The sequence below is a fragment of the Apostichopus japonicus genome, chromosome 9 (genome assembly GCF_037975245.1).
Source record: "Apostichopus japonicus isolate 1M-3 chromosome 9, ASM3797524v1, whole genome shotgun sequence".
Taxonomy (NCBI): Eukaryota; Metazoa; Echinodermata; class Holothuroidea; order Aspidochirotida; family Stichopodidae; genus Apostichopus; species Apostichopus japonicus.
In genome coordinates this window covers 34,461,977-34,486,016 of record NC_092569.1, presented here as the reverse complement: position 1 = coordinate 34,486,016, position 24,040 = coordinate 34,461,977, and the positions used below count along the sequence as shown (strand labels likewise).

At 33.0% G+C, this 24,040-nt stretch overlaps 1 protein-coding gene across 2 annotated transcripts in view; it reads left to right on the top strand.

Annotated features, from left to right (window-relative positions):
- Positions 1 to 14,658: 14,658 nt before the first annotated feature.
- LOC139973474 (transcription factor AP-2-alpha-like) overlaps positions 14,659 to 24,040 on the top strand; it is a 146,201-nt gene continuing 136,819 nt past the window's right edge. For both annotated transcript variants that reach the window (XM_071980175.1, XM_071980172.1), the window contains exons 1-2: positions 14,659 to 14,795; positions 22,693 to 22,883. In XM_071980175.1, coding sequence (XP_071836276.1) covers positions 22,848 to 22,883 — 36 coding nt within the window. In that variant the 5' untranslated portion in view covers positions 14,659 to 14,795; positions 22,693 to 22,847. The remainder of the gene's footprint in view (positions 14,796 to 22,692; positions 22,884 to 24,040) is intronic.

The window sequence follows — 24,040 nt, the reverse complement described above, 5'->3', positions numbered from 1 at the left end:
ATATATATATATATATATATATATATATATATTCTTAATCGTTGTCAAGAATTTGAGGACCACGTGGTTAAGGAATGCGTCACAAAAAAAAACAAGCTATAAATCATGTAAAAATATGCATTGAATTGTTGACATGTTTGTAACTGGAACCCGCAATCCATGGAGGGTAATTTCCCCCCTCAGTCACACCTGGGCCATTCTACCACCCAAACGTAGATACAATGTACCCCGCTGATTTAGCTTGAATCCCCACGATCAGACTGTATTCTCTCTTGAATGGTTGTTGTGAGGTTGAATCCATCTCCATAGCAACGAATCAGTTACTCACCGTGGGGTTACCGAGCTTTCAATACACAGCCCGACAGCACGGTGTCCCCAGGCCGACCCTCGGGCCAAAACAGCCCATCTCACGTATCTAGGCTACCATATCGCAGGCGCGTGACATAGCGGACTTTCCCCGGTGTCTTCTAGTAACTTCTAACCGAACACACCTGCAAATCTGATTGACTTAATTGAACTCTAGCAGGCTCTAACGCTTAAAGGGATAGCAGCTGCTTGGTGTATCGACAGGCTTTAAAGACATAGGGAAAGAAGATGAGGAAGAATTAACAAAAAATGTATTCATTGAACAGAAATCTTTCAATCAGTAAACCCTACCTGGCAGACTCACTGATCCGTTGAAAAAAATGCGGTTGCAAACTTACCTTAATGTTTCAAAGTATTAATTGAGAATGGTTTTTGGTAGTTTATCGTGGTGTCACGTTTAGCAGATATAAAACAGAAGTTTACATGATAGCTAATATTTAGTAACATATATATATATATTCTATTGTATGATGTAGAAAATGAATATAGTTACTCGAACAAATATGGTTATAAGTTAACTGTAAACTGGATGTAAGCGCGCCGATCTTTGTTGGAATGGAAAGAATTGCTGTAAGAGTTAGCCGGGGTTTTTTTTGTTGAATTCTTTTTTTCTATTTTATTTTAGCTAAAACAATAAAGTATAGAATTCAATGACTTGAAATTGAACGAAGTACATAGTCAATTCCTTTGCATGTCTTTCTGCGCATGCGTAATTGATAGGCCTCGTCAACTATGTTATTTTGAACTCACACAAAGCGTCTGTTATTTTAAATTAGTCGATATATTTTTGTTCTTTCGATTGATGTTTGTAGGACTGCCTCTGTCACAGTAAGTGTATCACACAGTAAGACGACAACCATAATATTGCGCTTCTTTTGTAAATGTTTGAATTATTTCGTTAATATTTAATGAAAAATCGTTTAGTTGTCCAAAAAATATTAGTACAACATGTGTGATATTTTTAACTTTCTTACATTAGAGTTATATTCGTGAAAAATTCTGATGAGCCTCATTAATGTGGAAGAAAAAAGAAAAAAAAACAACAGACGCACCACAAAAAAAAATAATATGATAAATGTTGAAATATAAATGAAAAAACCCTTTTTTTTGCATGTATAGAAAATGAACAGTTGTTATAATATGTGCGACATTATCATACGTTTAGGTTTATTTATAAAAACCGCATTTGGTCCACTATAGTGAATTTGACGTCAAACAAAAAAATCGACGTCTAAATTTGATCGAATTTCAATCGAAAGTTAGGTTTAAGTTTTAATAATTTTGAGAGCGCTCGTATTTAGCAAATATACTAACAAATGAGACAGACGAGACGAATCCGATAGACTCTTTAAAGATGATTATTTCAAAGAAAACAATTTATATCAAGTTCCTCTCCTTTTTGAAGGAAATTCAAATGTCTTTTGAAAACTTGGTTAACGTCATCACTGTTCACTGTTTCTTTTTCAGTAATGATATTATTTTTGGTATAATTTGAGAGTTTTAATCCTCACCGATTGAAAAAGTCAATTTCTTATGCGTTTCGTAAAGTTGATTATGCGCACACTATTTTTAATGACGTCAGTTTTCAAAAAAATATTTCTTAATAGCTGAACTAAGATTTTGTCTTTTTAAAAATAAATAAAAACAAATATCAATAATCATGCATTGTTTATAATATTTATCTTTCATTTGTAAGTTTCGTAAAAGAAAAGGAGAATTCTTGGTACAAAGGCATAATGTTTTTCCCAGTCCCACACATATGATTTATATATGCGTTATTGTTATGTCTTCTACTCTCCGTCGTAACAATAAAATCAAAATAAGAAATAAGACAGAATTTAAACCTAAACTTGAGAATTCCGACTGCAATTCCTGCACTCTTTCGTGCTAACCTCTTTAAGAACGTCTCTGAAACAAGGCAGAAAGTGGATGGCTCGCAGGCTTGACAACAAAATGGAGAAATACGTTGACAACGTTAATTGTGCCTCATGGAGACTCTTCGCTGACATAAAGTTGGCAGATTATATCTTCACGCACTAATTTTTCACGTCCATGAAGCTACAACGGTAAGACCCCCACGGTAGGGTAGTTGAAAAAAAGTTAAAGTGTGAGCACCTGGCCACAAATTTCGCGGAATTGGTATATCAAATTACTATGACTTTATTTCTCTCATAAACAAATGTGAACATTTTCCCTGTCTTTGAGTCTCGCGCCAGTTCTGATATATTTTCAAATAAAGTCATCCCATTAAGATATTAAACCTGGATCGAAGTTATCAAAGAGAAGATATACTTCTGGTGTGGTTTAAATTCAAGATTGTCAAAATGTGTAACCGCGGAGGGTAAACCCTTTAAAGAGAGCGACTTTGCGAGAGGGGCGCAGCGTACAGAACAAGAACAAACCAGTTGGCATTTTGCTTAATTTGTTATAGTGTACTATATCAGGGTACGACCCGATTCTAGTCTGTGTGTGTGGGTTTTTTTTCCTGCTTTTTTCTTCTTCTTCGAAGCGTTAAATGTACGGGGTCAATGACATACAAGTTATTGAGCTTGCCATCATTCAGGACCAATCAGATGCAGGAATGCGGAACCTGGGCTTCAGTTGACTTCACCAAAATGATTGGAGAAGAAAGTATAAGAAGGCTTATTTACCTGAATCATTCACTTGATGTAAATTGCTCTAATGTCAAAACGGCTCTCCTTAAATAAGTTATAGCGAACGCGAAGCAACTGACAAGTTTAAAATGGACCCCTTAGGTAAACCATTGCGCAAAGCGTCGATCAGAAACTTAATTTTAGTTGATAATTCTAAAAAGCTCGGCTCTATGATCCGTGTAAGAGGGTGGGTTTTCCCCTCTATTAAACCGACAAGCTTGAGGGGGTAAGAAGGAATGGCTAAAAGTATCAAAAAAGAAAGAATGAGAGAAAGAAAGAAATAAGGAAAGAGAGAAAAGAGGGAGTAGTCCCAGGGGTAGAATTTAGGTGTTGAATAAAATGACTTTAAGAAAATAGACAATTAAGTGTAGATGATTTAACAGCTGGTATCAGTAATGGAAGAAATTCCTTCGATTAAGATGATTAACAGCTTTTAAAAGAACTAAAGAAAAAGGGCAAACGTTTCCAGTGCTTTATACAGTTTCGTTTGTTTCGAAAGTTATCTCATTTTACAATCACATGTATGTTACGGATGATTAGAGCAATGCAACACATATATCAACGATGACATTTACATAAGTTTACATGGCCTTCGGAATAGTCGTTATTTGTGACTGCCTATGCTTATGACAAGTCGATAAACTGAACAAATTATGAGATAATGATATCAAATGAAATGATAATGATATGTTAATGATTATTTCACGATGGTAAGTAGCCTCATGAATATGTAGAAGAAGCCCAATGTCTTATGACTTACACGTCACGTCGGGGGCTCAATCCAACATAGTTTTATATCTCTTGTTTCTACAATTTGGAAGAACATTTTATATTAAGAACACCGTTACTTTGGCCGACCAGGGCTCGAAACCACGTTACTTTGGTCGGCCAGAGCGCGAATCATCAGAGTACTTACTATTTTATTAATTGAACACTTTGAAGTACAACGGTGTGTGTTTATGTGGCACATGATTTCGTCATGATAATGTGATTATGTGATCATGTGATAATGTCATCATTGCATTGATTATCTAACAAATTATCTAATTAATGTAAATAAACTATCGTCACTTTTTATCATGCTTTGAATTCATGTTCATAACATTTCTGCCAAAAACAAACACGTTGTCTATTTACTGGGTTTTGCAGTTATTTTGTATTTCTTTTATACAAAGTAACGTCCAAACTTATCATCAAACAGAGCGGCGGAATATATATTCTCTGTATTCTTGAAAAACAAACCCCGGGAACTTTCTCTAGTATGTAAACTTGTAAAAGAATTTATATTTAAAATAGTAAATGCCGTGAGGGAGACCAGTGGAACAGAAATAGACAAACGTATCATACATTTACTTTCGTCAATTTTAGAATATATTTTTAACTCTTTGGAGGGAGTCACAAATCTCAAACTTAATCTTCGAAGGTAATGTCATGACCTGCCGTTTGAATTCTCATTTTTTTCTCTCTTTCTTTTGCCAGAAATTTTTAACCTTAGGATTCGATGCATTATAATCTCTTATGGGTTCAGAATTCATTTTTTTTTTCTTTTTGTGGCACTGGTTTTTCTCCGGTATGTTATCGAATGTTAAATTTACTAATCAAACCTGAGGATTTAATTTGGAATTAACGAGGATCTAAACACCTTTTGTATCTTCTAAATAACAAACATGCATGGACAGGTTATATTCGGAAATCAACCTGATTTGTAAATACATGGACAGGTTATATTCAGAAATCAACCTGATAAAAACATAGAAAGGTTACATTCAGAAATCAACCTGACAAATACATAGACAGGTTGTATTTAGAAATCAACCTGACTTGTAAATACATGGACAGTTTGTATTCATAAATCAACCTGACTTATAAATACATAGACAGGTTGTATTTAGAAATCAACCTGATTTGTAAATACATGGACAGGTTATATTCAGAAATCAACCTGACTTGTAAATACATAGACAGTTTGTATTCATAAATCAACCTGATTTGTAAATACATGGACAGGTTATATTCAGAAATCAACCTGACTTGTAAATACATGGACAGGTGATATTCAGAAATCAACCTGACTTATAAATACATAGACAGGTTGTATTCATAAATCAACCTGATTTGTAAATACATGGACAGGTTATATTCAGAAATCAACCTGACTTGTAATTACATAGACAGTTTGTATTCAGAAATCAACCTGATTTGTAAATACATGGACAGGTTATATTCAGAAATCAACCTGACTTGTAAATACATGGACAGGTGATATTCAGAAATCAACCTGACTTATAAATACATAGAGAGTTTGTATTCATAAATCAACCTGATTTGTAAATACATGGACAGGTTATATTCAGAAATCAACCTGACTTGTAAATACATGGACAGGTGATATTCAGAAATCAACCTGACTTATAAATACATAGACAGGTTATATTCAGAAATCAACCTGACTTATAAATACATAGACAGGTTGTATTCATAAATCAACCTGACTTGTAAATACATGGACAGGTTATATTCAGAAATCAACCTGACTTTTGATTACATAGACAGGTTATATTCAGAAATCAACCTGACTTGTAAATACATGGACAGGTGATATTCAGAAATCAACCTGACTTATAAATACATAGAGAGTTTGTATTCATAAATCAACCTGATTTGTAAATACATGGACAGGTTATATTCAGAAATCAACCTGACTTGTAAATACATGGACAGGTGATATTCAGAAATCAACCTGACTTATAAATACATAGACAGGTTATATTCAGAAATCAACCTGACTTGTAAATACATGGACAGGTGATATTCAGAAATCAACCTGACTTGTAAATACATGGACAGGTGATATTCAGAAATCAACCTGACTTATAAATACATAGACAGGTTGTATTCACAAATCAACCTGACTTGTATATATATGAACAGGTGATATTCAGAAATCAACTGTGACTTGTAACTACACAGACAAGTTATATTTAGAAATCAACCTGATAAATACATAGACAGGTTGTATTCACAAATAAACTTGACTTGTAAATACATAAATAGGTTATATTCGGAAATCAACCTGACTTGTAAATACATGGACAGGTTATATTCAGAAATCAACTGTGACTTGTAAATACATAGACAGGTTATATTCGGGAATCTTTGACATGGTCGGGGAGGGGGGGGGACCACATATTTACATGAAGTACGATTCGACAAAATTGGCCCCTCTTCGATACCAGAATTACAGCACCTGAATCAACAAAAGGGCAAGTTTTCATTTGCATGCTTCTCTTTTCTTCTTAATTTGTCAACAAAGTGCACAGTTATATACGTTAAATAACGTTACCTTGTTGCCGTCGCCAACTGCATTTGTACCACAACCCACCCATTTGGAACTGGATAAAACAACGATATGTGGACTTTCTATATATTTATGTGAAACAATGAAAGATAAACATAATACTTCTGCACTTGACGGAAAATTGTAAACAAAATTGTAAGAAATGTTTAAAAATTGTCTGCTTTTTTTCGTTTTCATTGATCGCTGACAAACGGAACGGACATGATAAAAGTATCACCCAATATGAGGAGGGTAGAAACGAAATTAGGCGGTGGAAAGGTATCATCATTACCTTCGTGATAACTGAAGGTTTGAAAGGTGATGAATGGGGGGGGGGGGGGGAAGGTTGGTGGGTGTGTGAAAAAAAAGGATTGATGATTCATCTACTACTTTCCTGGTATTTCTCTATAATGTTTTTCTTACGATATTTTATTAATAAAAATATGAGGCTATTAGAGCCCAAGAATAGAAGATTTATTTTCAAATACGAAGATGATTAACGTTATCGATGCCAAACCTTTTTATTTCTCAATTTCTTCGAGAAAAATAAAGAATTTAATTTTTAATAAAAACGACTTTATAGCGATGATGAAGACATTAATACACATCAATCAATGGAATTAAAATCCATCACTTGGTGATATTATCACAAGGTTTGTTTTGATTATTATTGAAATAAGTCCAAATAGTCATGGTCATTTAGAAGACAAGATTAAATATAGAATGAGCTAGGCCGGAAAGTTGATTGACAATTTTGAAAAAAGATACGAGCGATATGGTTCAAGTTATTGTGAGAAAAAAGAAAGAAAGACTATTAAATAAATAATAATCTTGTTTTTTTGTCCTCTTCTCTCTTTTTTGGCAGATAAAGTTATCAGATTAAAGATACTTAGAGAGTATTGTTTTGCCTTTAGCAAAGATTAAGATGATCTATCTTTAATCATTAATTGATAATCAACAAAAATAGAAAAAAAAACATTAATTAGAACTAAAAAAAATACTCAGATATATATTAATATTTTATAGCTATACGAGAATTTTTTTGAAGGATACAGATGGGGTAAAATAAGTATTATCTTTAAAAGGAAGAAATAAAAGGAGAGAAGAAAATAGTCAGAAAGTAATATATTGGTGGTGATAAGATATGAACGGTTATTAAACCCAATCAAAACTCAGAAATATGATCTCCCGTTTTTACGAAGAAAGTAAATACAGAAATATATAAAGAAAGTTTTTAATCCGTGAATTTTTCCTACTTATATCATGTAAGAAAATATTCTTTCTTTTAAATGTAAATTACATCAAATGACGAGATGAGTGAAAAATCTGTCAAATTTTGCTCTGAACTTATTCTTATAGAATGCTCTTTGTTGTAATTGTTTGCTTTGTTCTTTAATTAACAATATAGATAATTGTTATCATTTTTTATCGTTGAGTAATCCTCTCTGTAAACAATTGTCTTCACCATATTTCTTTTAGAACACTTTCTTGAACAATAGAATAATTATTAGTATCCGTACTTGATTTTTAACTTTCTTAGGGAAACGAGTATTGTTCATGCTTGCTTTAGATAATTTTCATGAACAATAGAACAATTGTTCTTGCTTTACAGCACTTTCATTAACAATAGAACTAGTGTTCCTACATCTTGACTAAATGTAATTTGGCATTAAAAATTAACTTCAATATTTGTTATAATAAATGTTTTAAATTCCTTTAATTGGCAATACAAGAATTGTTCTTGCTTCAGAACACTTTAATTAAGAATGGAAGAATTGTTCTTAAACTGAGGGCTGAGAGTTCTTCCATTAACGATATCATTTATTGTTGTTATAATACTTGCTCCAGAAAACATTAATTTACAACAAGTGTTCCGAAATTCATGACTAAATTTTATTTGTTATAATATATGCTTGGCATCCTTTTAATTGACTATAGAACAATTGTTCTTGCCTTTGATCATTTTCATTACTAATAGAGCAATTGTTCTTGATTCAGAAAGGATTTACCAACAATAGTTTGATACACTACACTGCAAAATAATGACCAATAGAATATATTATATTTTTCTTATCTTTTTTTGTTTCAGAACACTTTGATTTAACAATAGAACCATCGTTCCTGTTTTGGAGCACTTTCATTAACAATAGAGCAATTGTTTTGATACACTAGACTGAGATTACTTCCATTACACAATAAACTTACTCTTAACATACTTGCTTTAAATCACTACCATTGACAATAGTAAACAATGGTTCTTATATACTTGAATAAGGGTATTTATGTAATAACAGTCAAATTGTTATTGTTTCTCATACCAGTTCAGTGCACTTTTCATTCACAATAGAACAATTGTTCTTGCTTTAGAGCACTTCTTTTATTAACGAGAGAACTATTGTTCTTGCTCAGAGCCCTGTTTTTGTTTAAACAACTAAACAATTGTTCTTGCTTCAGAGTAACGATTGTAGTTTAATGGATGATTTCGTTATAACAGTCATGAAATAATTACAAAAATAAGAACTATTTTAATAATCCGTCAGTAATATAATTTCAAAGATACCTTTTGAACAGCATCGATCAATTGTGTTTTTTTGTTTTGTTTTTTTTACTAAAGCAGTATAAAATTGGATTTGGTTACAAAAATCTGACAAATAAACATGTTTGTTATGTTTAAAGATTTATTTATTGAACTCGAGGCGCTAATGAACCCACTTGACTTCCTCTTAGCCGGTCTAAAGTTACAAAATCTGGTGACAAATATTTAACCAGTTACCCCAGATGACGAAGAACTATTATTTCTACTTTCTTGAAAATCGAAAAGAGTTTATACATACAGCCAAATCACCGTTACTCAAATTTCTACGATATTTACCCAACGATCTAGTTTCTTTATGTACACACTTTCTGATCCCCTTTTCTCAAACAGCCGAAAGGGTATAAACGGCTGAAGAAGGGAGGCTGGTCATTTGTATTGAAAGACACCTCAAGGGGAGAGAGAGAAAAGAGAGAGATTTGAAATGTTAGCTTTAAAAAGAGAAAGAAGCTTAAAAGGGTGTATAGTTCATTGTAACAAACCAACTTATAGAGGAGAAAATAGGATTTAATCGTTAGATTTCTTTCTTTGAAACATCCCTTTTGACACTACAGAGAATAGTAGTCTTTACACCAATTCACAAAAAGTCAATTAAATGGTGGAGAGAGTCCGTTTGGTTTCTGTTTGAGATTGTCAGATTTTTAGCGCGATTATAGTCATCAGTTGGTGCCGCCATTGTTGAGATGAAGGACAGTCCATCAGGTAATTATCACCCGAGGCTTCAGAGGAGAAAATCTTGATCAAGATGACACTAACATAGGAGTAAGGTGCGGACGTTTGGGCTGTGGAGGGGGGGGGTGGATGGGCGGAGGAGCGAGGAGGGGGAGGTGTCGTCACTTTATATGAGCAGGATTCCTCTCATTGTTTACAATAAATCGTCATGGAACGTTTCGATAAATGAAAGAAAGCTATCCTCTAATATCCTCTGAATCCTGCTTTTTCGTCAAAATGAAATGATAACATGTTTAACACATTTCTCAAATCGAGAAAAATTTCAGTCAATGAGGAAGAAGTTGGATTAAGGTAACAACACCCCCCCCCCCCCCCCGCCCTTTTCACATTTACAATTTTACCGAATTGTAGATGGCGCCATACTACTGTGAGATTCAATTCAGCATACAGAACACCAGACCCCCATCCCTCCCTCCTTCTACCCCTACTTCCATCCTCTTCAAAGTGACTACTTCGTCTTGTAAAATATCCATACAAAACAGTACTTAGTTTGCTTGAATAGTCAAGTTATATTTCAATAGTTCGGGAAATCTTACAATTTTTCTGTTACTATAATGGTACTAAACCCACTGAGTATTGTGTACTTTATATACGGGTATGGGATAGTATGTTTACGTTCTGTGCTGTTTATCGTACTATAAACATGTATATGCATGTTATAGTGTTGTATGTACGCACATTAGTACTTCACGTACATACAAACGTGACAAGCATTCCTTAGTTGGAACAGGCATTTTCAGTAATACCTAGTTTACATTTCACAGTTTCTCAATAAATCGACAGCTTTCTCTCACCCATGAAGTAAACATTGTATTGCTACAATTTTACTATAAAGTAGTACATTATTTTTTTTCTGCAACAGTAACATATTGCTGTAATACGTAACAAATTTACGTACGACAGTAATAACATAGTATAGTAATATAGTCCACTAACAGTACAATAGCCTAACCTTGTACAGGTATATGCAGATGTATGCTTCAGTATATCTAGGCTACTACATTAATTTGAATGTAAATATGACATACAGAGGAACATGTGCTTCATTTAAATTATTATGATTTTTCTTCATTTATTAGGCTACAATGTTTTTCTTTCCTGTAATGGAAATGGCTTTTGATGGCATTAATTTCCGTGTCAACACTGTCAACATTTTACCTGGAAAATATGAAAAGAAAAACAAAGATTTACAAAATGGCAGCTTCCACGTACTGAGATGCGACAAGGTCTATAGACTATCGCCCAAACGGGGTAATATTTTTCTGAGTTATTTAGACCAGTTGTTCAACACAAATATCTGTGTCAGATAAGGTAGATATGATGATTTTTAGTGTGTCTCCTTACCTGTGTCACAGCTATGACACTATATTGCGACATAACATCATAGCCTAACTATGACATCACATATTTACAAAATGACAGTTTCCAAATCACGAAAACTAATAAAGGATATAACCCAAACGTAGTAATATATTTCTTAGCTGTTTGAAGGAAGCTTTATTCACAAACCTCTTTTCAGATAAACAAAATATGATGATTGGGGTCTCCTTTAGCGTACCACTTTATCTACGAGACCCATCAAATCCCGTGAAAGCTTCCAGACGGGGTAAGTAGCGATCGACAACCTTATGGCACGCGGAATGTGTATTTATTCCAACACCAGTAGTTTTACGATATTCCTTTTTGTGACTATGACCCAGTTTGTGAACTAGTGTAAGTACATCGTGTCACGGGGCCGCCGTATTCATCCTCTTCTCGGCTCGAAGATACAATACAATCAGATATAGTTTGTGTTTGTTTCAATCCTATCTTTTTATCAATGTAAACAAGGGATTCATATCACAATCCTTTGGGAATATATGAGCAGAAATGTAAAGATACGCAAAGATCGGAAAGCAACAAAAATTGTCCGAATCCTTATCCCCCCACCCCCCCCCCCTCTCGTTTCTTTCCCTTTTGTATATAAGTAAATCTTCGGCTGAAAATTTTGCAGCGAAGAAACGATATTATCAAAGTTTGCCTTTGGGTATATCATTTATGCATTTGGGGAAAAGAATTTATTTAGGAGATCCTAATCTACAAATAACGATGGATTAACCAGACACTTTCTGACTTTGTCTTTGGCCGTATGTCGATAACACTTTGGAGGGAAGCAACATCGATACGATGACGTCATTGCACGGTTTCAAGCTGAATTTATAATATCGTCAACAACAATTTGGTGGTAATATGTAAATTAGTTAAAGGAATTCAACAGTACCAGTGAATATGTTATACATGTTATGATAACTCATCAGGATTAATGAAACTGAGACAAACACTTTTACCAATAAAAACATAAAGCATTGCATTAAAATATATACGACATAAACATTGTGGTAGAGGTTTTATGGTGGCGTTTATTACAAAAGTAAATCAATTAATCGATTAATAAAACAATCAAACAAGAAAACAATAGATCTTAAATCAATAAATTAATCACACGTTCAATCTTACTATCAATAACACAATCGATCCATCATACAATAAATCATTCAAATAATCCATCAATCTATTAATCATCCATTCATCCATATATATATTCATTCATCACGCAATTCATCCATCCATCCATCCATCCATCCATCCATCCATCCATCCATCCATCCATCCATCCATCCATCCATCCATCCATCCATCCATCCATCCATCCATCCATCCATCCATCCATCCATCCATCCATCCATCCATCCATCCATCCATCCATCCATCCATCCATCCATCCATCCATCCATCCATCCATCCATCCATCCATCCATCCATCCATTCATTCATTCATTCATTCATTCATTCATTGACTCATTGACTCATATTCTCATTCATCCGTCATCCGTCCATCCGTCCATCCGTCCATCCGTTCATCCGTCCATCCGTTCATCCGTCCATCCGTTCATCCGTTCATCCGTTCATCCGTCATCCGTCCATCCGTCCATCCGTTCATCTGTTCATCCGTTTAATGTATCTATCAATGACCTTATCAAGACCAATACCAATTAACAATCGAACATAACTATGGGCTTATGTCTTTATCATATATGTAGAGGTGGTTTTAAGTCAACGCAGTGGATTGGTGATTATTAATATCATTCTTTTGTTTTTGAAGAATCAATAATATCAGTCGTTCTTTAGATAGAAACAAACCAATTCAGACGTCGAAACAAGAAAGAGGTTCTTAAGTTATCAGTAAATACTTTCGAAATGAACTTCAAGAACGTTATCATACAATATACAATGTTAGGATTTTTTTTGCACTATAAAAACGTGGTGATTGGCTGATTTGATGCGAGCTTAATACATATTTATGATTAGTGCGGATAGATTCAAATAGCTCTGAAGACAATTAATAACACGGTTAAAGACGAGTGTGTTAAAAGCAGGGAACTGGAAGGTCTTGAGGTCAAACACTGGACGGTCAAAGTACAACAGAGGATTCATCCATAAAACATGGTGTTTACATCTGCAATTGTCTTTCATATTGGGCAACAAAATTCCGAATGGGTAATGAGGAACGCCACACGAGGTGAAACGTACAAGCTAAGCCATGGTTTGGTGACATAGTACGTTTGGATTGTACTCGCATGGTATAGTAAGATAACCCACTTCCGAATGGTGCTATCTATTATATATATATATATATATATATATATATATATATATATATATATATATATATATATATATATATATATATATATATATATATATGTATGTATGTGTACCAACTCCTCATCAAGTTGAGAAAAAATGCGGTAGAAGGTAGTAATGATATGATTGGTTTTATTAACTCCATTTCCCTTTTCCGCTAAAACATAATGTAAATTTAGAGATTAAGTAAGGAATAGCAAAAGGGTAAATAAATATAACTGAGTTAAATATTGAAAAATGAATGGTAAGTTTGAATCTTTAGTACGTTTTGCCTTTTCATAAGCGTGAAAGTGAAATCACGTTTCGTAAAAGGAATTTAGGGAATTTTAATAATGAAGAAAAAGCGACCATTTTCAAAGCTTGAAAATCTCACAAAAACGGGAATATTAATTTAGCAAAACAATGGACATTTACCGGTAACATAACAGTAGCTTTTAGTTTTCATTTACAGATGAGAAACCTTTTGAGGATGAAAAATAAAAAAATAAAAGGCTAGTTTTTTACTCCGATAGCAAAATAATTTATTAACAAGGAAGAATTAAAGATTCAGATTTTAAATTCTTAATGAAATGTATAAGTAACAAGAATACTACAATTTAGTTAATATTGTCAAACAAACAATATCATGTTTAATCTTTCATATTGTTATTTTAATTTAATGTTTTTCATGTATGATGGGTTCAAATATATGACAAAAATATGAGGAACTAAGTTACTTGGTTTTGTTCATATATTAATATTGTTTCATTGCCAAACTATAATATATATTCTGCAACGTATTTTATTTCTTCATAACAATCTGTCATTTTTTAAATGATAACTTTAATAATAGTCAATTTTTATATTTTTTTATTATTTAGGTATTGAGAGGGTTGTAAATATCCCTTTTCGGCTTTGGGCTTGATGCATCTTAAGACATTTCGGTAATCAAGATTGCCAGCTACACATATTGTCATCTTCAAGATTAAACTCTTTCTTTAACCATAAATGAGCAATTAAGTAGGAATTAAGTGACACTTACAATTCTGCTATCTATTTATATGACTTTCCCTAAAATACTAAAATATTGTAAAGCTCTTTCCATATAATTCGACCCCCGGGCGGCCAGTAGTTTTTTCCTTCTTCTATTCCCCGTTCAATGTAACCTTTCGATAGAGGTCCCTTTAACTTATCTCAATGCGAACCTCCATCGCTACAGAAGAACTTCCACAATGTAAACACAGTTATGGAAATTTGTACGTTTGTCGGAAAAATGCTTGAAGCAAACTAGGAACGGTGTAAGCTCTAGTGTGTTAGAACCTTAGCGTCGTCAAAGTTATGTGTCTGTCTCGGTGCTATTATCAGTTGCAGGCATATCACCGAATGGTTGTACACACTATTACGGAAAAAAACACTTAAATTTGAAAGCTGTAACAGACACGCGGATAAGGTAAGTTTTAGTATTAAAAATTCGTTCAAAAATGCAAACAAATTCGATGTAATGGCTTCTTTTTAATTTAAATCTGGTTTATGAAACCCCTGATGTTGGTGGAGTTCTAATATATTAATGTTCGCGTTGAGCAAGTCGATTCTTGTGAAAGAATTTGATTGTCTTTACCACAAATTCGTAAAATAAAAATACTAAAATAAAAGTTTGGCTGGGTTTTTATACATGTTTGGAGAATGTTTTCATGTTTAAGATCAAATAAGATAAAAGGCTAAACGAATTCTTTATCTAGAATTTTTTTTAATATATATCTTAGTCGTTTATATTGAATACGGTGGATAATAGAACCTAATTATTGCTAGCGATGTACGTACTGCAAGTGCGATTTATCGTTCGACGTTATCGAAATAAAAAAATTATATACTTTGATAAACGTTTCAAATTAAATAAAAAATTAAAAGAAGGTGAGTTTACGTAAACAATGACTTAAGAATTGTAATTAGTTTTTGTTCATTTAATATAAGAAGTTATGAATGGTTTTATTTGATGAATTAGTTCCATAACATAAATCGTACATGTATGATCCCATTCTGACATATGGGCATTATGTACCTAATACGTACGCGTGTAACAGTTATTATCGCATAAGCGGTATAAGGATATTCCGTAGTATTCATTAGCAAATATTGAAAAAAATTAATGATTTATAAGATACTATTTACATATTCTTTGTCTTATGTCGTTACATGTCGAGTAATTTACATATACATTAGTTTTTGTAAATATGATTAACAAAATGATTACGAAAGTATTACGTAATATTTACATCACTAAGATATATAGATACCATCACGTGGGTCCGTAGAAACCACAACCCCCTCCCCTCCTCCCCGCCCCTTCCAAAGAGTCAAACAAACGAAGCGAAAAACAATTTCTTTTAATACAATTCGATATAATTTCATAATGCTGTAAGGGTATTGTCTATGTTTATATATGTTTAATTAAAGATAATTTGGTTTCATCCTTAATGCTAAATCTAGATTAAAATAATAAAATATTACTGCAGTTATTATAATTTAATAATTATAGCTTAATTGTTAAACTAATGACATTATCGAATTATCGTAGAATGTTAACGAAATGTAACTGAAGACTGTAGATGATTTTTTTGTTTTTTGTTTTTTGCAGAGTGATAAAAAATTCCAGGAATGCACAAAACTTAACTACCTAAATCTAATAATTTAAACACACATATAAACACACACACGCAGCCACATTTAAATTTAGAAAGATTGAAGTTAACAAATTAAACCACAAATATGTCATTTGATTTTCTTCCACTTATTCTTTTGACCTTGTTGGTTAAAATTTTATCAACAACTGTCTATGAATTATTTGGTTTCAAAGTTTACAGTTCATGTTCTTAAATTTAGAGATTATTTTCTCTTGTAATAGAATTAATTAACTAAATTTCTTCTTTTATAACAGCATTTTATTATGTTTTTTTTTTAATTTTGGTAATATTTCTTCTCTCTAGTTTTCGTCTTAAAGAATTACATTTTAGATCAACTTAAATTGTAAACTTTTTTTTACTTTGCAACGAAATCACATTTATTTTCTAATATTTTCTCTAATATATTAGTCCACCTTTTGTAAAGGCAGTCTTTGTCAACGAAAAAAAGGTCGGGAAAAAAAGAATCATAAAAAACTACGAAAGCTGACTTTTAACGCGTTATAAAGAAACGTTTTGATTTAGTTAACCAATTCATTAGATTATTATGCAAAGCCAAGCGATCAGCATGCAGAAGTTAGCGTCTAATTCAGTGTGTTATTCAAACAGGTGTTTCTGTAATATCCCTGTCGATAAAATCCCCAAAGATGCGCTAAGTGACACGAAGAATAGACTTAAATAACACGCATCAATGAGTGAAATTGTGCGAAATCGTCGGAGGAGAAGATGAAGAAGAAGATGAAGAAGAAGGCAAGAATTTGTATAACAAATCATTTAAAAATCTGTGGAAGAAATTACTAGTAAGCTTATTATCAGCCTGGGATTAGTAAAGCCTGTATAGTACAACATATACACGCATATCGTTTGCATGAACATTACCTATAGCTCTTACAGTGTTTAGTAAAGGCGACAGTGCTGTGATATGATGTGGGTTTTTAAATGATTTATATGAATTATTTTTCTCTTTATTTTGTGGGTTGATGGGTGAAGGGGTGGGTGATGGGAGGGGGAGGGAAGGGTGGTTCTTACAAATGAAACCAACTGATACGGCCTAATTACAGATTAACAAATCCCTTTCATAGATTCAATTGTATAAAATGAGACACTTAAAAAAAACGCAAAGAAGCTTTAACCCAAAGAGAAAATAAAAGGGAAGGGAGAGGGGGGACGGACATAAAATCGACTCTTGATTGTCGGTAATATCAAGAAACTGTGAAAGAATAGAATATACATAAACAAATATTTATATGGCGTAGAGACTACATAATAAATAATAATAAATATAATTAGTACATTTATTGTGACAAAATAGAACAAGTCTATTCATGTATAGTATGCCATTGAATTTGCTTCTAGTGAAAACAGATTCATTTCCTAAAAATATGAAGGGTGAATTACATTTGTGTTTAGTATAATATGATGTTGTGGAAGTCATTTTGAAATGATAAAACGACAACAAATTGAAAACTTTGATGTTCTTAAATTTTTATTAAAATCACATCTTCAGTTCGTTTAACTTTGTGTAAAATTGTCTTTTTCTCTTGTCTCTCATTTTGTATATGAAATAATGAATAATAAATTAATATATTGTTATTGGAAAACTTTGCTAGGATTGTTTGATATAGTAATATTGTTGATACCGTATTAACTGTTGATGCATTAAATTTGCAGGAATAAATAAACGTAGTTTAGAAATGCTTGCAAGAAAATCCAAGAGGATCCAAGCTTTGGGGGAGAGGTATAGAGGGTATACTCAGGATATTGGTTTGCACGGTTACATGATTTCTTGTCACTATTCTTATATTATAGAATGACGTCGAAAGGAAAGATAAATTCCATAGAATTTAATAAATTTTAGTTGATCAGTTTGCAAAAAATATTTCATGTAGTATTTTTTTTCAAGCGATATATTTTTATACATTTAATAAAGTCAACAGATGCACTTAGAAGGGAGATAATATTTGGAAACGTTTTCTTCTAACTGTGACATGGTAAACCAACACTTAAAGAACACCCTGGTATTCTACAACCGTAAGATCGTTTTTAATTGTGGTTGTGTAAATAAAATGGTTGTCGATATATCATTGGACAATAAAACAATCAGAGGAAACTAAAAGAAAAAGGAAAACGTTCCAAACTTTTATTCTCATTTATTGGACATGTATTCATAAATTTACAATTTTTTGCAATGTTACCTTAATTGTTAACAGGTTTACATGTTTTATCTGTTGACATGGTTACTACGTCAGAGTAATTGAAAAGAAAGTTGAATATGCAAAAATTAAAATTTGCTTCTGATTCACGCGTGAATCAAAAACAAAAAACAAAAACAAACACATGCAGGAAGATGACCTTTGAACTGTAAATATTATTACGTAACTACAAAAACAAAATATTGCAAAATGAAGAGGAAAGAAAATAATTTGTAGCAAAATTGTCAAAAATTGAAATTTGCGAATGTAAATAATTTTGAAATATGGTAGTTGGTCACCAAAACTCGAATTTGTCTGTTTATTCATTGTAATTATAATCGGTAGTTATTATGCAAGTCATTAGATGTTCATTAATTGTTTTACGCACACATGATGAATAACATACAAATTCGCCACATGCACAGTTATTACACTTAGCATGGGGTTCTTCACCCAAACCATGCCAAACGGACTTATGATTTTTACGGCTTGAAATAATCTCTGTTTTGATTCGAAAATATGTCGCTTGTGCTTCGTTAGGCAACCTTTAATTAAATCATCGGTAGAATTTGATCTCCTCGGCTAAATTCGTCATGATCACGTGACTTCATGTTGAAACACGTGACTGGGGAAGAGATTAGGAGTTTGGTGACGTCATGATGTCACGACTTTTTAGTCCTTCTCCTGCCTCTCGTCAAAAGGAAGGAATGCGATTTGTTCTTATTATTTTCGGAGTGGGAGCTGGGGAGGGGGTGTGGAGAGGGGAGGGGAGGGGGAGGGGTGTTTGATGTTGATGTCATGTTTGTACTTTTTCGTTTCTTGACAAAACAAAGTGTTTGTTATCTCAGTGCTCCTTTCAGCATAACATCGGAAGTAAGATAAATACGTAATAGACCGTTATGAAAACGTGATTACTGACCTATAATGAAAGATAACGTTACCTTGGCAACGCTGTGACCTCTTAAAAGACTTCCTTACGTACTTTTCTTGCTAATCAGTTACCTCAAAGTTTTGACAGAAATGACATGGTAATTAAGACTAGCTTTTATTAAGCACAATGCAGTTCATGAAATATTTAATATTTCGCAATAAAACACATTAAACCAAATATATTTGAAATTGATGGTATAAAACCTAACTTTGCTTATATTTTGAGCAGAAACAGCGGATAGACCCAAAACGCATTGCATCAAAGCCTTTCAAAAGTGTTTTGGTTTTGTAAATATATATAGTTCCATATGACATTTGGTTCTATTTGTCGACGTCGAAAGGAACATATTCTCATTTTTATCAGTTCTCCGGCTGCATCCTTTCTAGGTTGGACAGAATAGAAATGCGGCAACCGAGCTATTACCTACTGGCTTGTAAATCAATACCTGCCCCCCCCCCACCTACCCCTCTATCTAACCATCCCCTTTCAACCCCTCCACTATCTGAATTAAATAAAGGGAACTGCGATAAATTAAGGCTAGTGAGCTTTCGTGTGTACCTGAAGTCACCATGCATGATGGGTTAAAATCTCGTTAAATTATATTGTAGTTTTAGTGGAATTATCATTTCTGTGAAATTTCTGTAATGAATGAATAGGTTAATGAATAGGTTAATTACCGTTTATCTACTAATTACGTTGCTCTCTAGCAGCTGTTAGATTCTCACTGTTGTTAATTTATTTCTTTATTATTTAAAAAATAAAAATCAATTTTTTTTTGCTTAAATTTGAAGGTCATTGTCCTTTAACAATTACTTGTTTCAGGAAAACTGGATTAACTTTTTTATCCCTTTTTTGTACTTTTCTTATCTTTGCCTCTGTTCGTTGTTGTTTTCTTTGTGTGGTAGCAGAAACTTAATAATTCAACTGTCACGTGTCTCTACTAGCTACCATAGAGAATTTATCAGAATTCATATAAACCTTTAATCATGGATATTATCCTCCCTTGCTTTGGTTAAACTGTAAAAACTGCGCTTAACAAAATACAATGCGGACATACTTGTACAGGTCTTTCAACCCAACGTGCAAATTCAACATCGCATTACCTATTACTTTGCAAAACATCTGCTAAAAAAAAGTGATAAAAATTGATCAAAAATGACACTTTACAAGAAAATTAAAGAAGTCATTGACACAAAGCATTGCTTAAGGCAAAAATAAGTTGTTGGATTAAGCATTCCATTTTTTCATTTTCCGTAAATTTACTAAACGGAAGCTGCATTTTGAAAACCAAAAAAACGAAAATATAACTAAAAACGCTAAAACTTGGGGACAATCATCTCAAAATTATGTTTGATAAAAATGTTTTTTTTGCATTTAATAAACAAAAAAAAATGATTGCTTCATAATTTTAATTCTGATTAATTTTATTCGGAATTTATAGTTGATTACTTAGCTGAGATGCTGCAAAAGTGAAATTTATCAAAATATCGAATTTTTAGGACACAAAATTTGATCGATACCAAGGGCAAAATTATTTGAGTTATAGATATTTGTGAGTCAAGTGGCCAAATGTTTTCATGTTCATCTTTCTTTATTTTTTTTGGGCTTTTGTGTTTATATTTCTTTTCTACTTTTTAAGCTTTTATACTTAGTTTGTAATAAACGAGACAACTTAAAGGGGAACGATGGCAAAAGGCTAAAAAAAATATTTTTAAATTGATGGTGTAATTTAAAACCAATTGCAGCACTAAGTTGTAGCCTTCATAACTTGCTAAGTTCCTACAATGTAAAACTTTTGAATTTATGTCTTTTTTTCACCACTTCATTACGTAATAATATGTGACGTCATTTGCGACCAGCACATCAAGTTTTATCTGTTGTTCTTTGTTTTTGTTCTATTTTTGTGTGTTTTCTGTTCTATTCTTTCTGGTGAGATATCGACTCGTGGACATTTTTAGTATTCTATCGAATAAGTGATTAATTCTGTATAAATGCTGAGACAAACTATCACTTGAAAACTATAGAATTGGGCAATAATTCCAAAGATATAGAAATATATTAATATTAATTGACATCAAAGGCAATTTGCAGTGACGTCGCCGATACAAGGACAATGCTTCTTTGAATTCATGTCTGGTGTCGGCAACAACTAAATAAAGAAATGCCTTTACTGATTCTATAAACTTATCTCCTCATAAATAATATAATATCTGAGATCAAACGAAAGCCATCGTTGTTGATGATAATAACTGAGCAAACAGGTACATAGGTTTATTAGGCAAACGTGCTTCCCAGTGGTAAACAGATAAATGGATCGTTAACTTACGATTGTCATCTTGAATCAGTCATAACAAAATGAAATAAATAACAAATAAAATTTGAAATTTTGATCTAAAAAATTTATCACACGAACTAATTTAAAATCAATATATACCGACTTATGAAAGGACAATACAAATATAAATATAAATGATATATATCATATATACTATAGTATATATCATATTGTATATATATATATATATATATATATATATATATACTAACTCAAAAAACCAATCGCACAAAAGATTCAAACTTAGCCAAAGTCTCCATGAAAATTGCTAGGTCTTTACCAGTTTGTTTTTGTCATAATACACCAGTCACACTGTCTGTCTGTCTGTCTGTCTGTCTGTCCGCCTAACTGTGTGACGGTCGCACAACTTTCATTATCCAATCAGCTTGATATATTTTTTTTTTGATATCAGTATATTTCTGTATTTGACTATTGCAGTTGACTCAAGCATATTTATTTCAGTTGGTTTGTTCTAAAGTCAGTCATCTTTCGTCGCGATTCACAGCTGTAAAAGAACCTCATTGAAATGACTCATCAACAATATGCATTGAACATTGCGCCCTCTATTTAAGAGAGACCTTGACACCACACTTTGAAAAGCAAATTTCACCAAAGGAGCGGCTTCGAAAGTTACCAACATTAAACATTAATACGCACAAGCATATCAAAAGTGTTAAAGTTAAGTAATTAACAAATGCTCTATAAAGAAGAAAGAAACATGGGAATAAAACAGACTATTTTGGCGTTTCGTTAGTACGTCGGCTTCTCGCCTTTCGGATGAGAAAGATGAAGGAATAACTCGCATTCCTATGAAGAAGATGGGGACGGGTGAGGAAATGGAGTCTGATATCTTCTCCATCCAGTTAATGTGTCACATGATTTGTAATCAATCGGGAGATTCTCGTACGCTCTATGAGCAAACGAACAAGTTGGTTGTTTCGAAATATACGTACGATCATATAAACAATGTATTTGCCCCTATTCCCCCCCCCCCCTCCCACCACCACCTACATAATTCTACCGTTATGTTAAGATCCCGTCTTTTTCTTTAGTCAAAGATTCACCAAATTTATTTTTAAAATTCGTATCTTATTTTGACCCCCATGGAATTTAACATTTTCACCGTATAATTTTAACCTTATAGGCCTATTTTATTGTGTTATACAATTAAAACAAAACACCATTTCTGTTTCTTTTCATTACCAAAACAGCTATACTTTCCATAGACGCATCAACCTCGGCGCTTCCTGTAAGAGGGTGCCATCGGATTTGTGTTTCCTTTTTTTCTACCGAAAACACCTTTTTTGAACGGTTTTCAACAAGTTTGGAATTTGATACGAAGCTGTCTGAATTGAAGCAGTGTGAGATGTCGTTCTTGTCGTTTGAGAGTAATAGCTGGCAGGTGGGTCGCTAAATTCTTGTCTCAAATTTGGTCTTTTCTCCTTCCTTCTCTCCTTTTTTTTTTTTTCCTTTTCTTTTGTTTATCGCTCTTACGATATTATGACGTCATCATCAAGCGGAACATGAGGGGTAATTTACTCGCTGTTATAAGCAGCACTTCTAAATATGCGTGCTGCCGCGCTGCGCGTCTCGCTGATTTTTTTTTTTTTTTTCTGACTAGAATTCAATAAACGTCTATTGTGAAATTTACGTCGAGATATTCGGTGCAGGTGATTTTATGTTCTTGTTTCCGCGTCGATGGCCGTTTGTTTAGGCTGAAAAAGTCATTAAAATAAAAACGAATCGAATAGGTAGATTTGTTTAATGGAGACGCGTTTCAAGTGAAGTCACAACGGACGTGTTCAATTGAAAGATGTATCACTGGTAGCTAAACAATACACCCCACACCTCCCCAGCCACTCGGAATAACGCGAAATAATTTAAGTTCAGGTAAGGGTCAGGGGCATTATGAGGCATTTTGGGACGTTGTGGGCGGAGTGGGAACGTGTGAGATGATTAAAGCTGCTGTTAGTGTAGATCAAACCATATAAAGATGCTACAAGTTCATTAGTCTGGACACCCGCTTCTCATGGCTTTATCAGTTAAAACTGGTAAAGGTGAGTACCCGTTAATCAGTTAACACTAATGTGTGTTATTGCTCCATAACATGCGTGAAATTTATGATCAGTTGCTACTCAGAAGGACTTACAAACGCAGAAAAATACTAAAATACTAAAAAAAGCAATCCTATGTATAATGATTGACTGGAATAACCAGAATAGACTCTAAAGGAATCGTCAACATAATTTCGTCCACATTTGAACAGAAAGTGGATGACATTTTACGGCAAAACTCTTAAAATCTGCAATTTGAACCATCTTTACAAGGTATACTTACTAGTCAAACATATGCACAGATGTTTAGACTCCTAATCAGTCATTAGTTGAAAGAGACTTCGAGTAGTGAATTCGTCTGTTAGTAATTTTTTCCACAGTAGCATCTGTTGACAGATATAACATGTGTTACGGGGTTAATAACACACTTCAGCTATACTGATTAACGGTTTTCTCTTAGTCACAGTACAAACTAATCAAGCCATGTACATTGGATGGTCTAGGC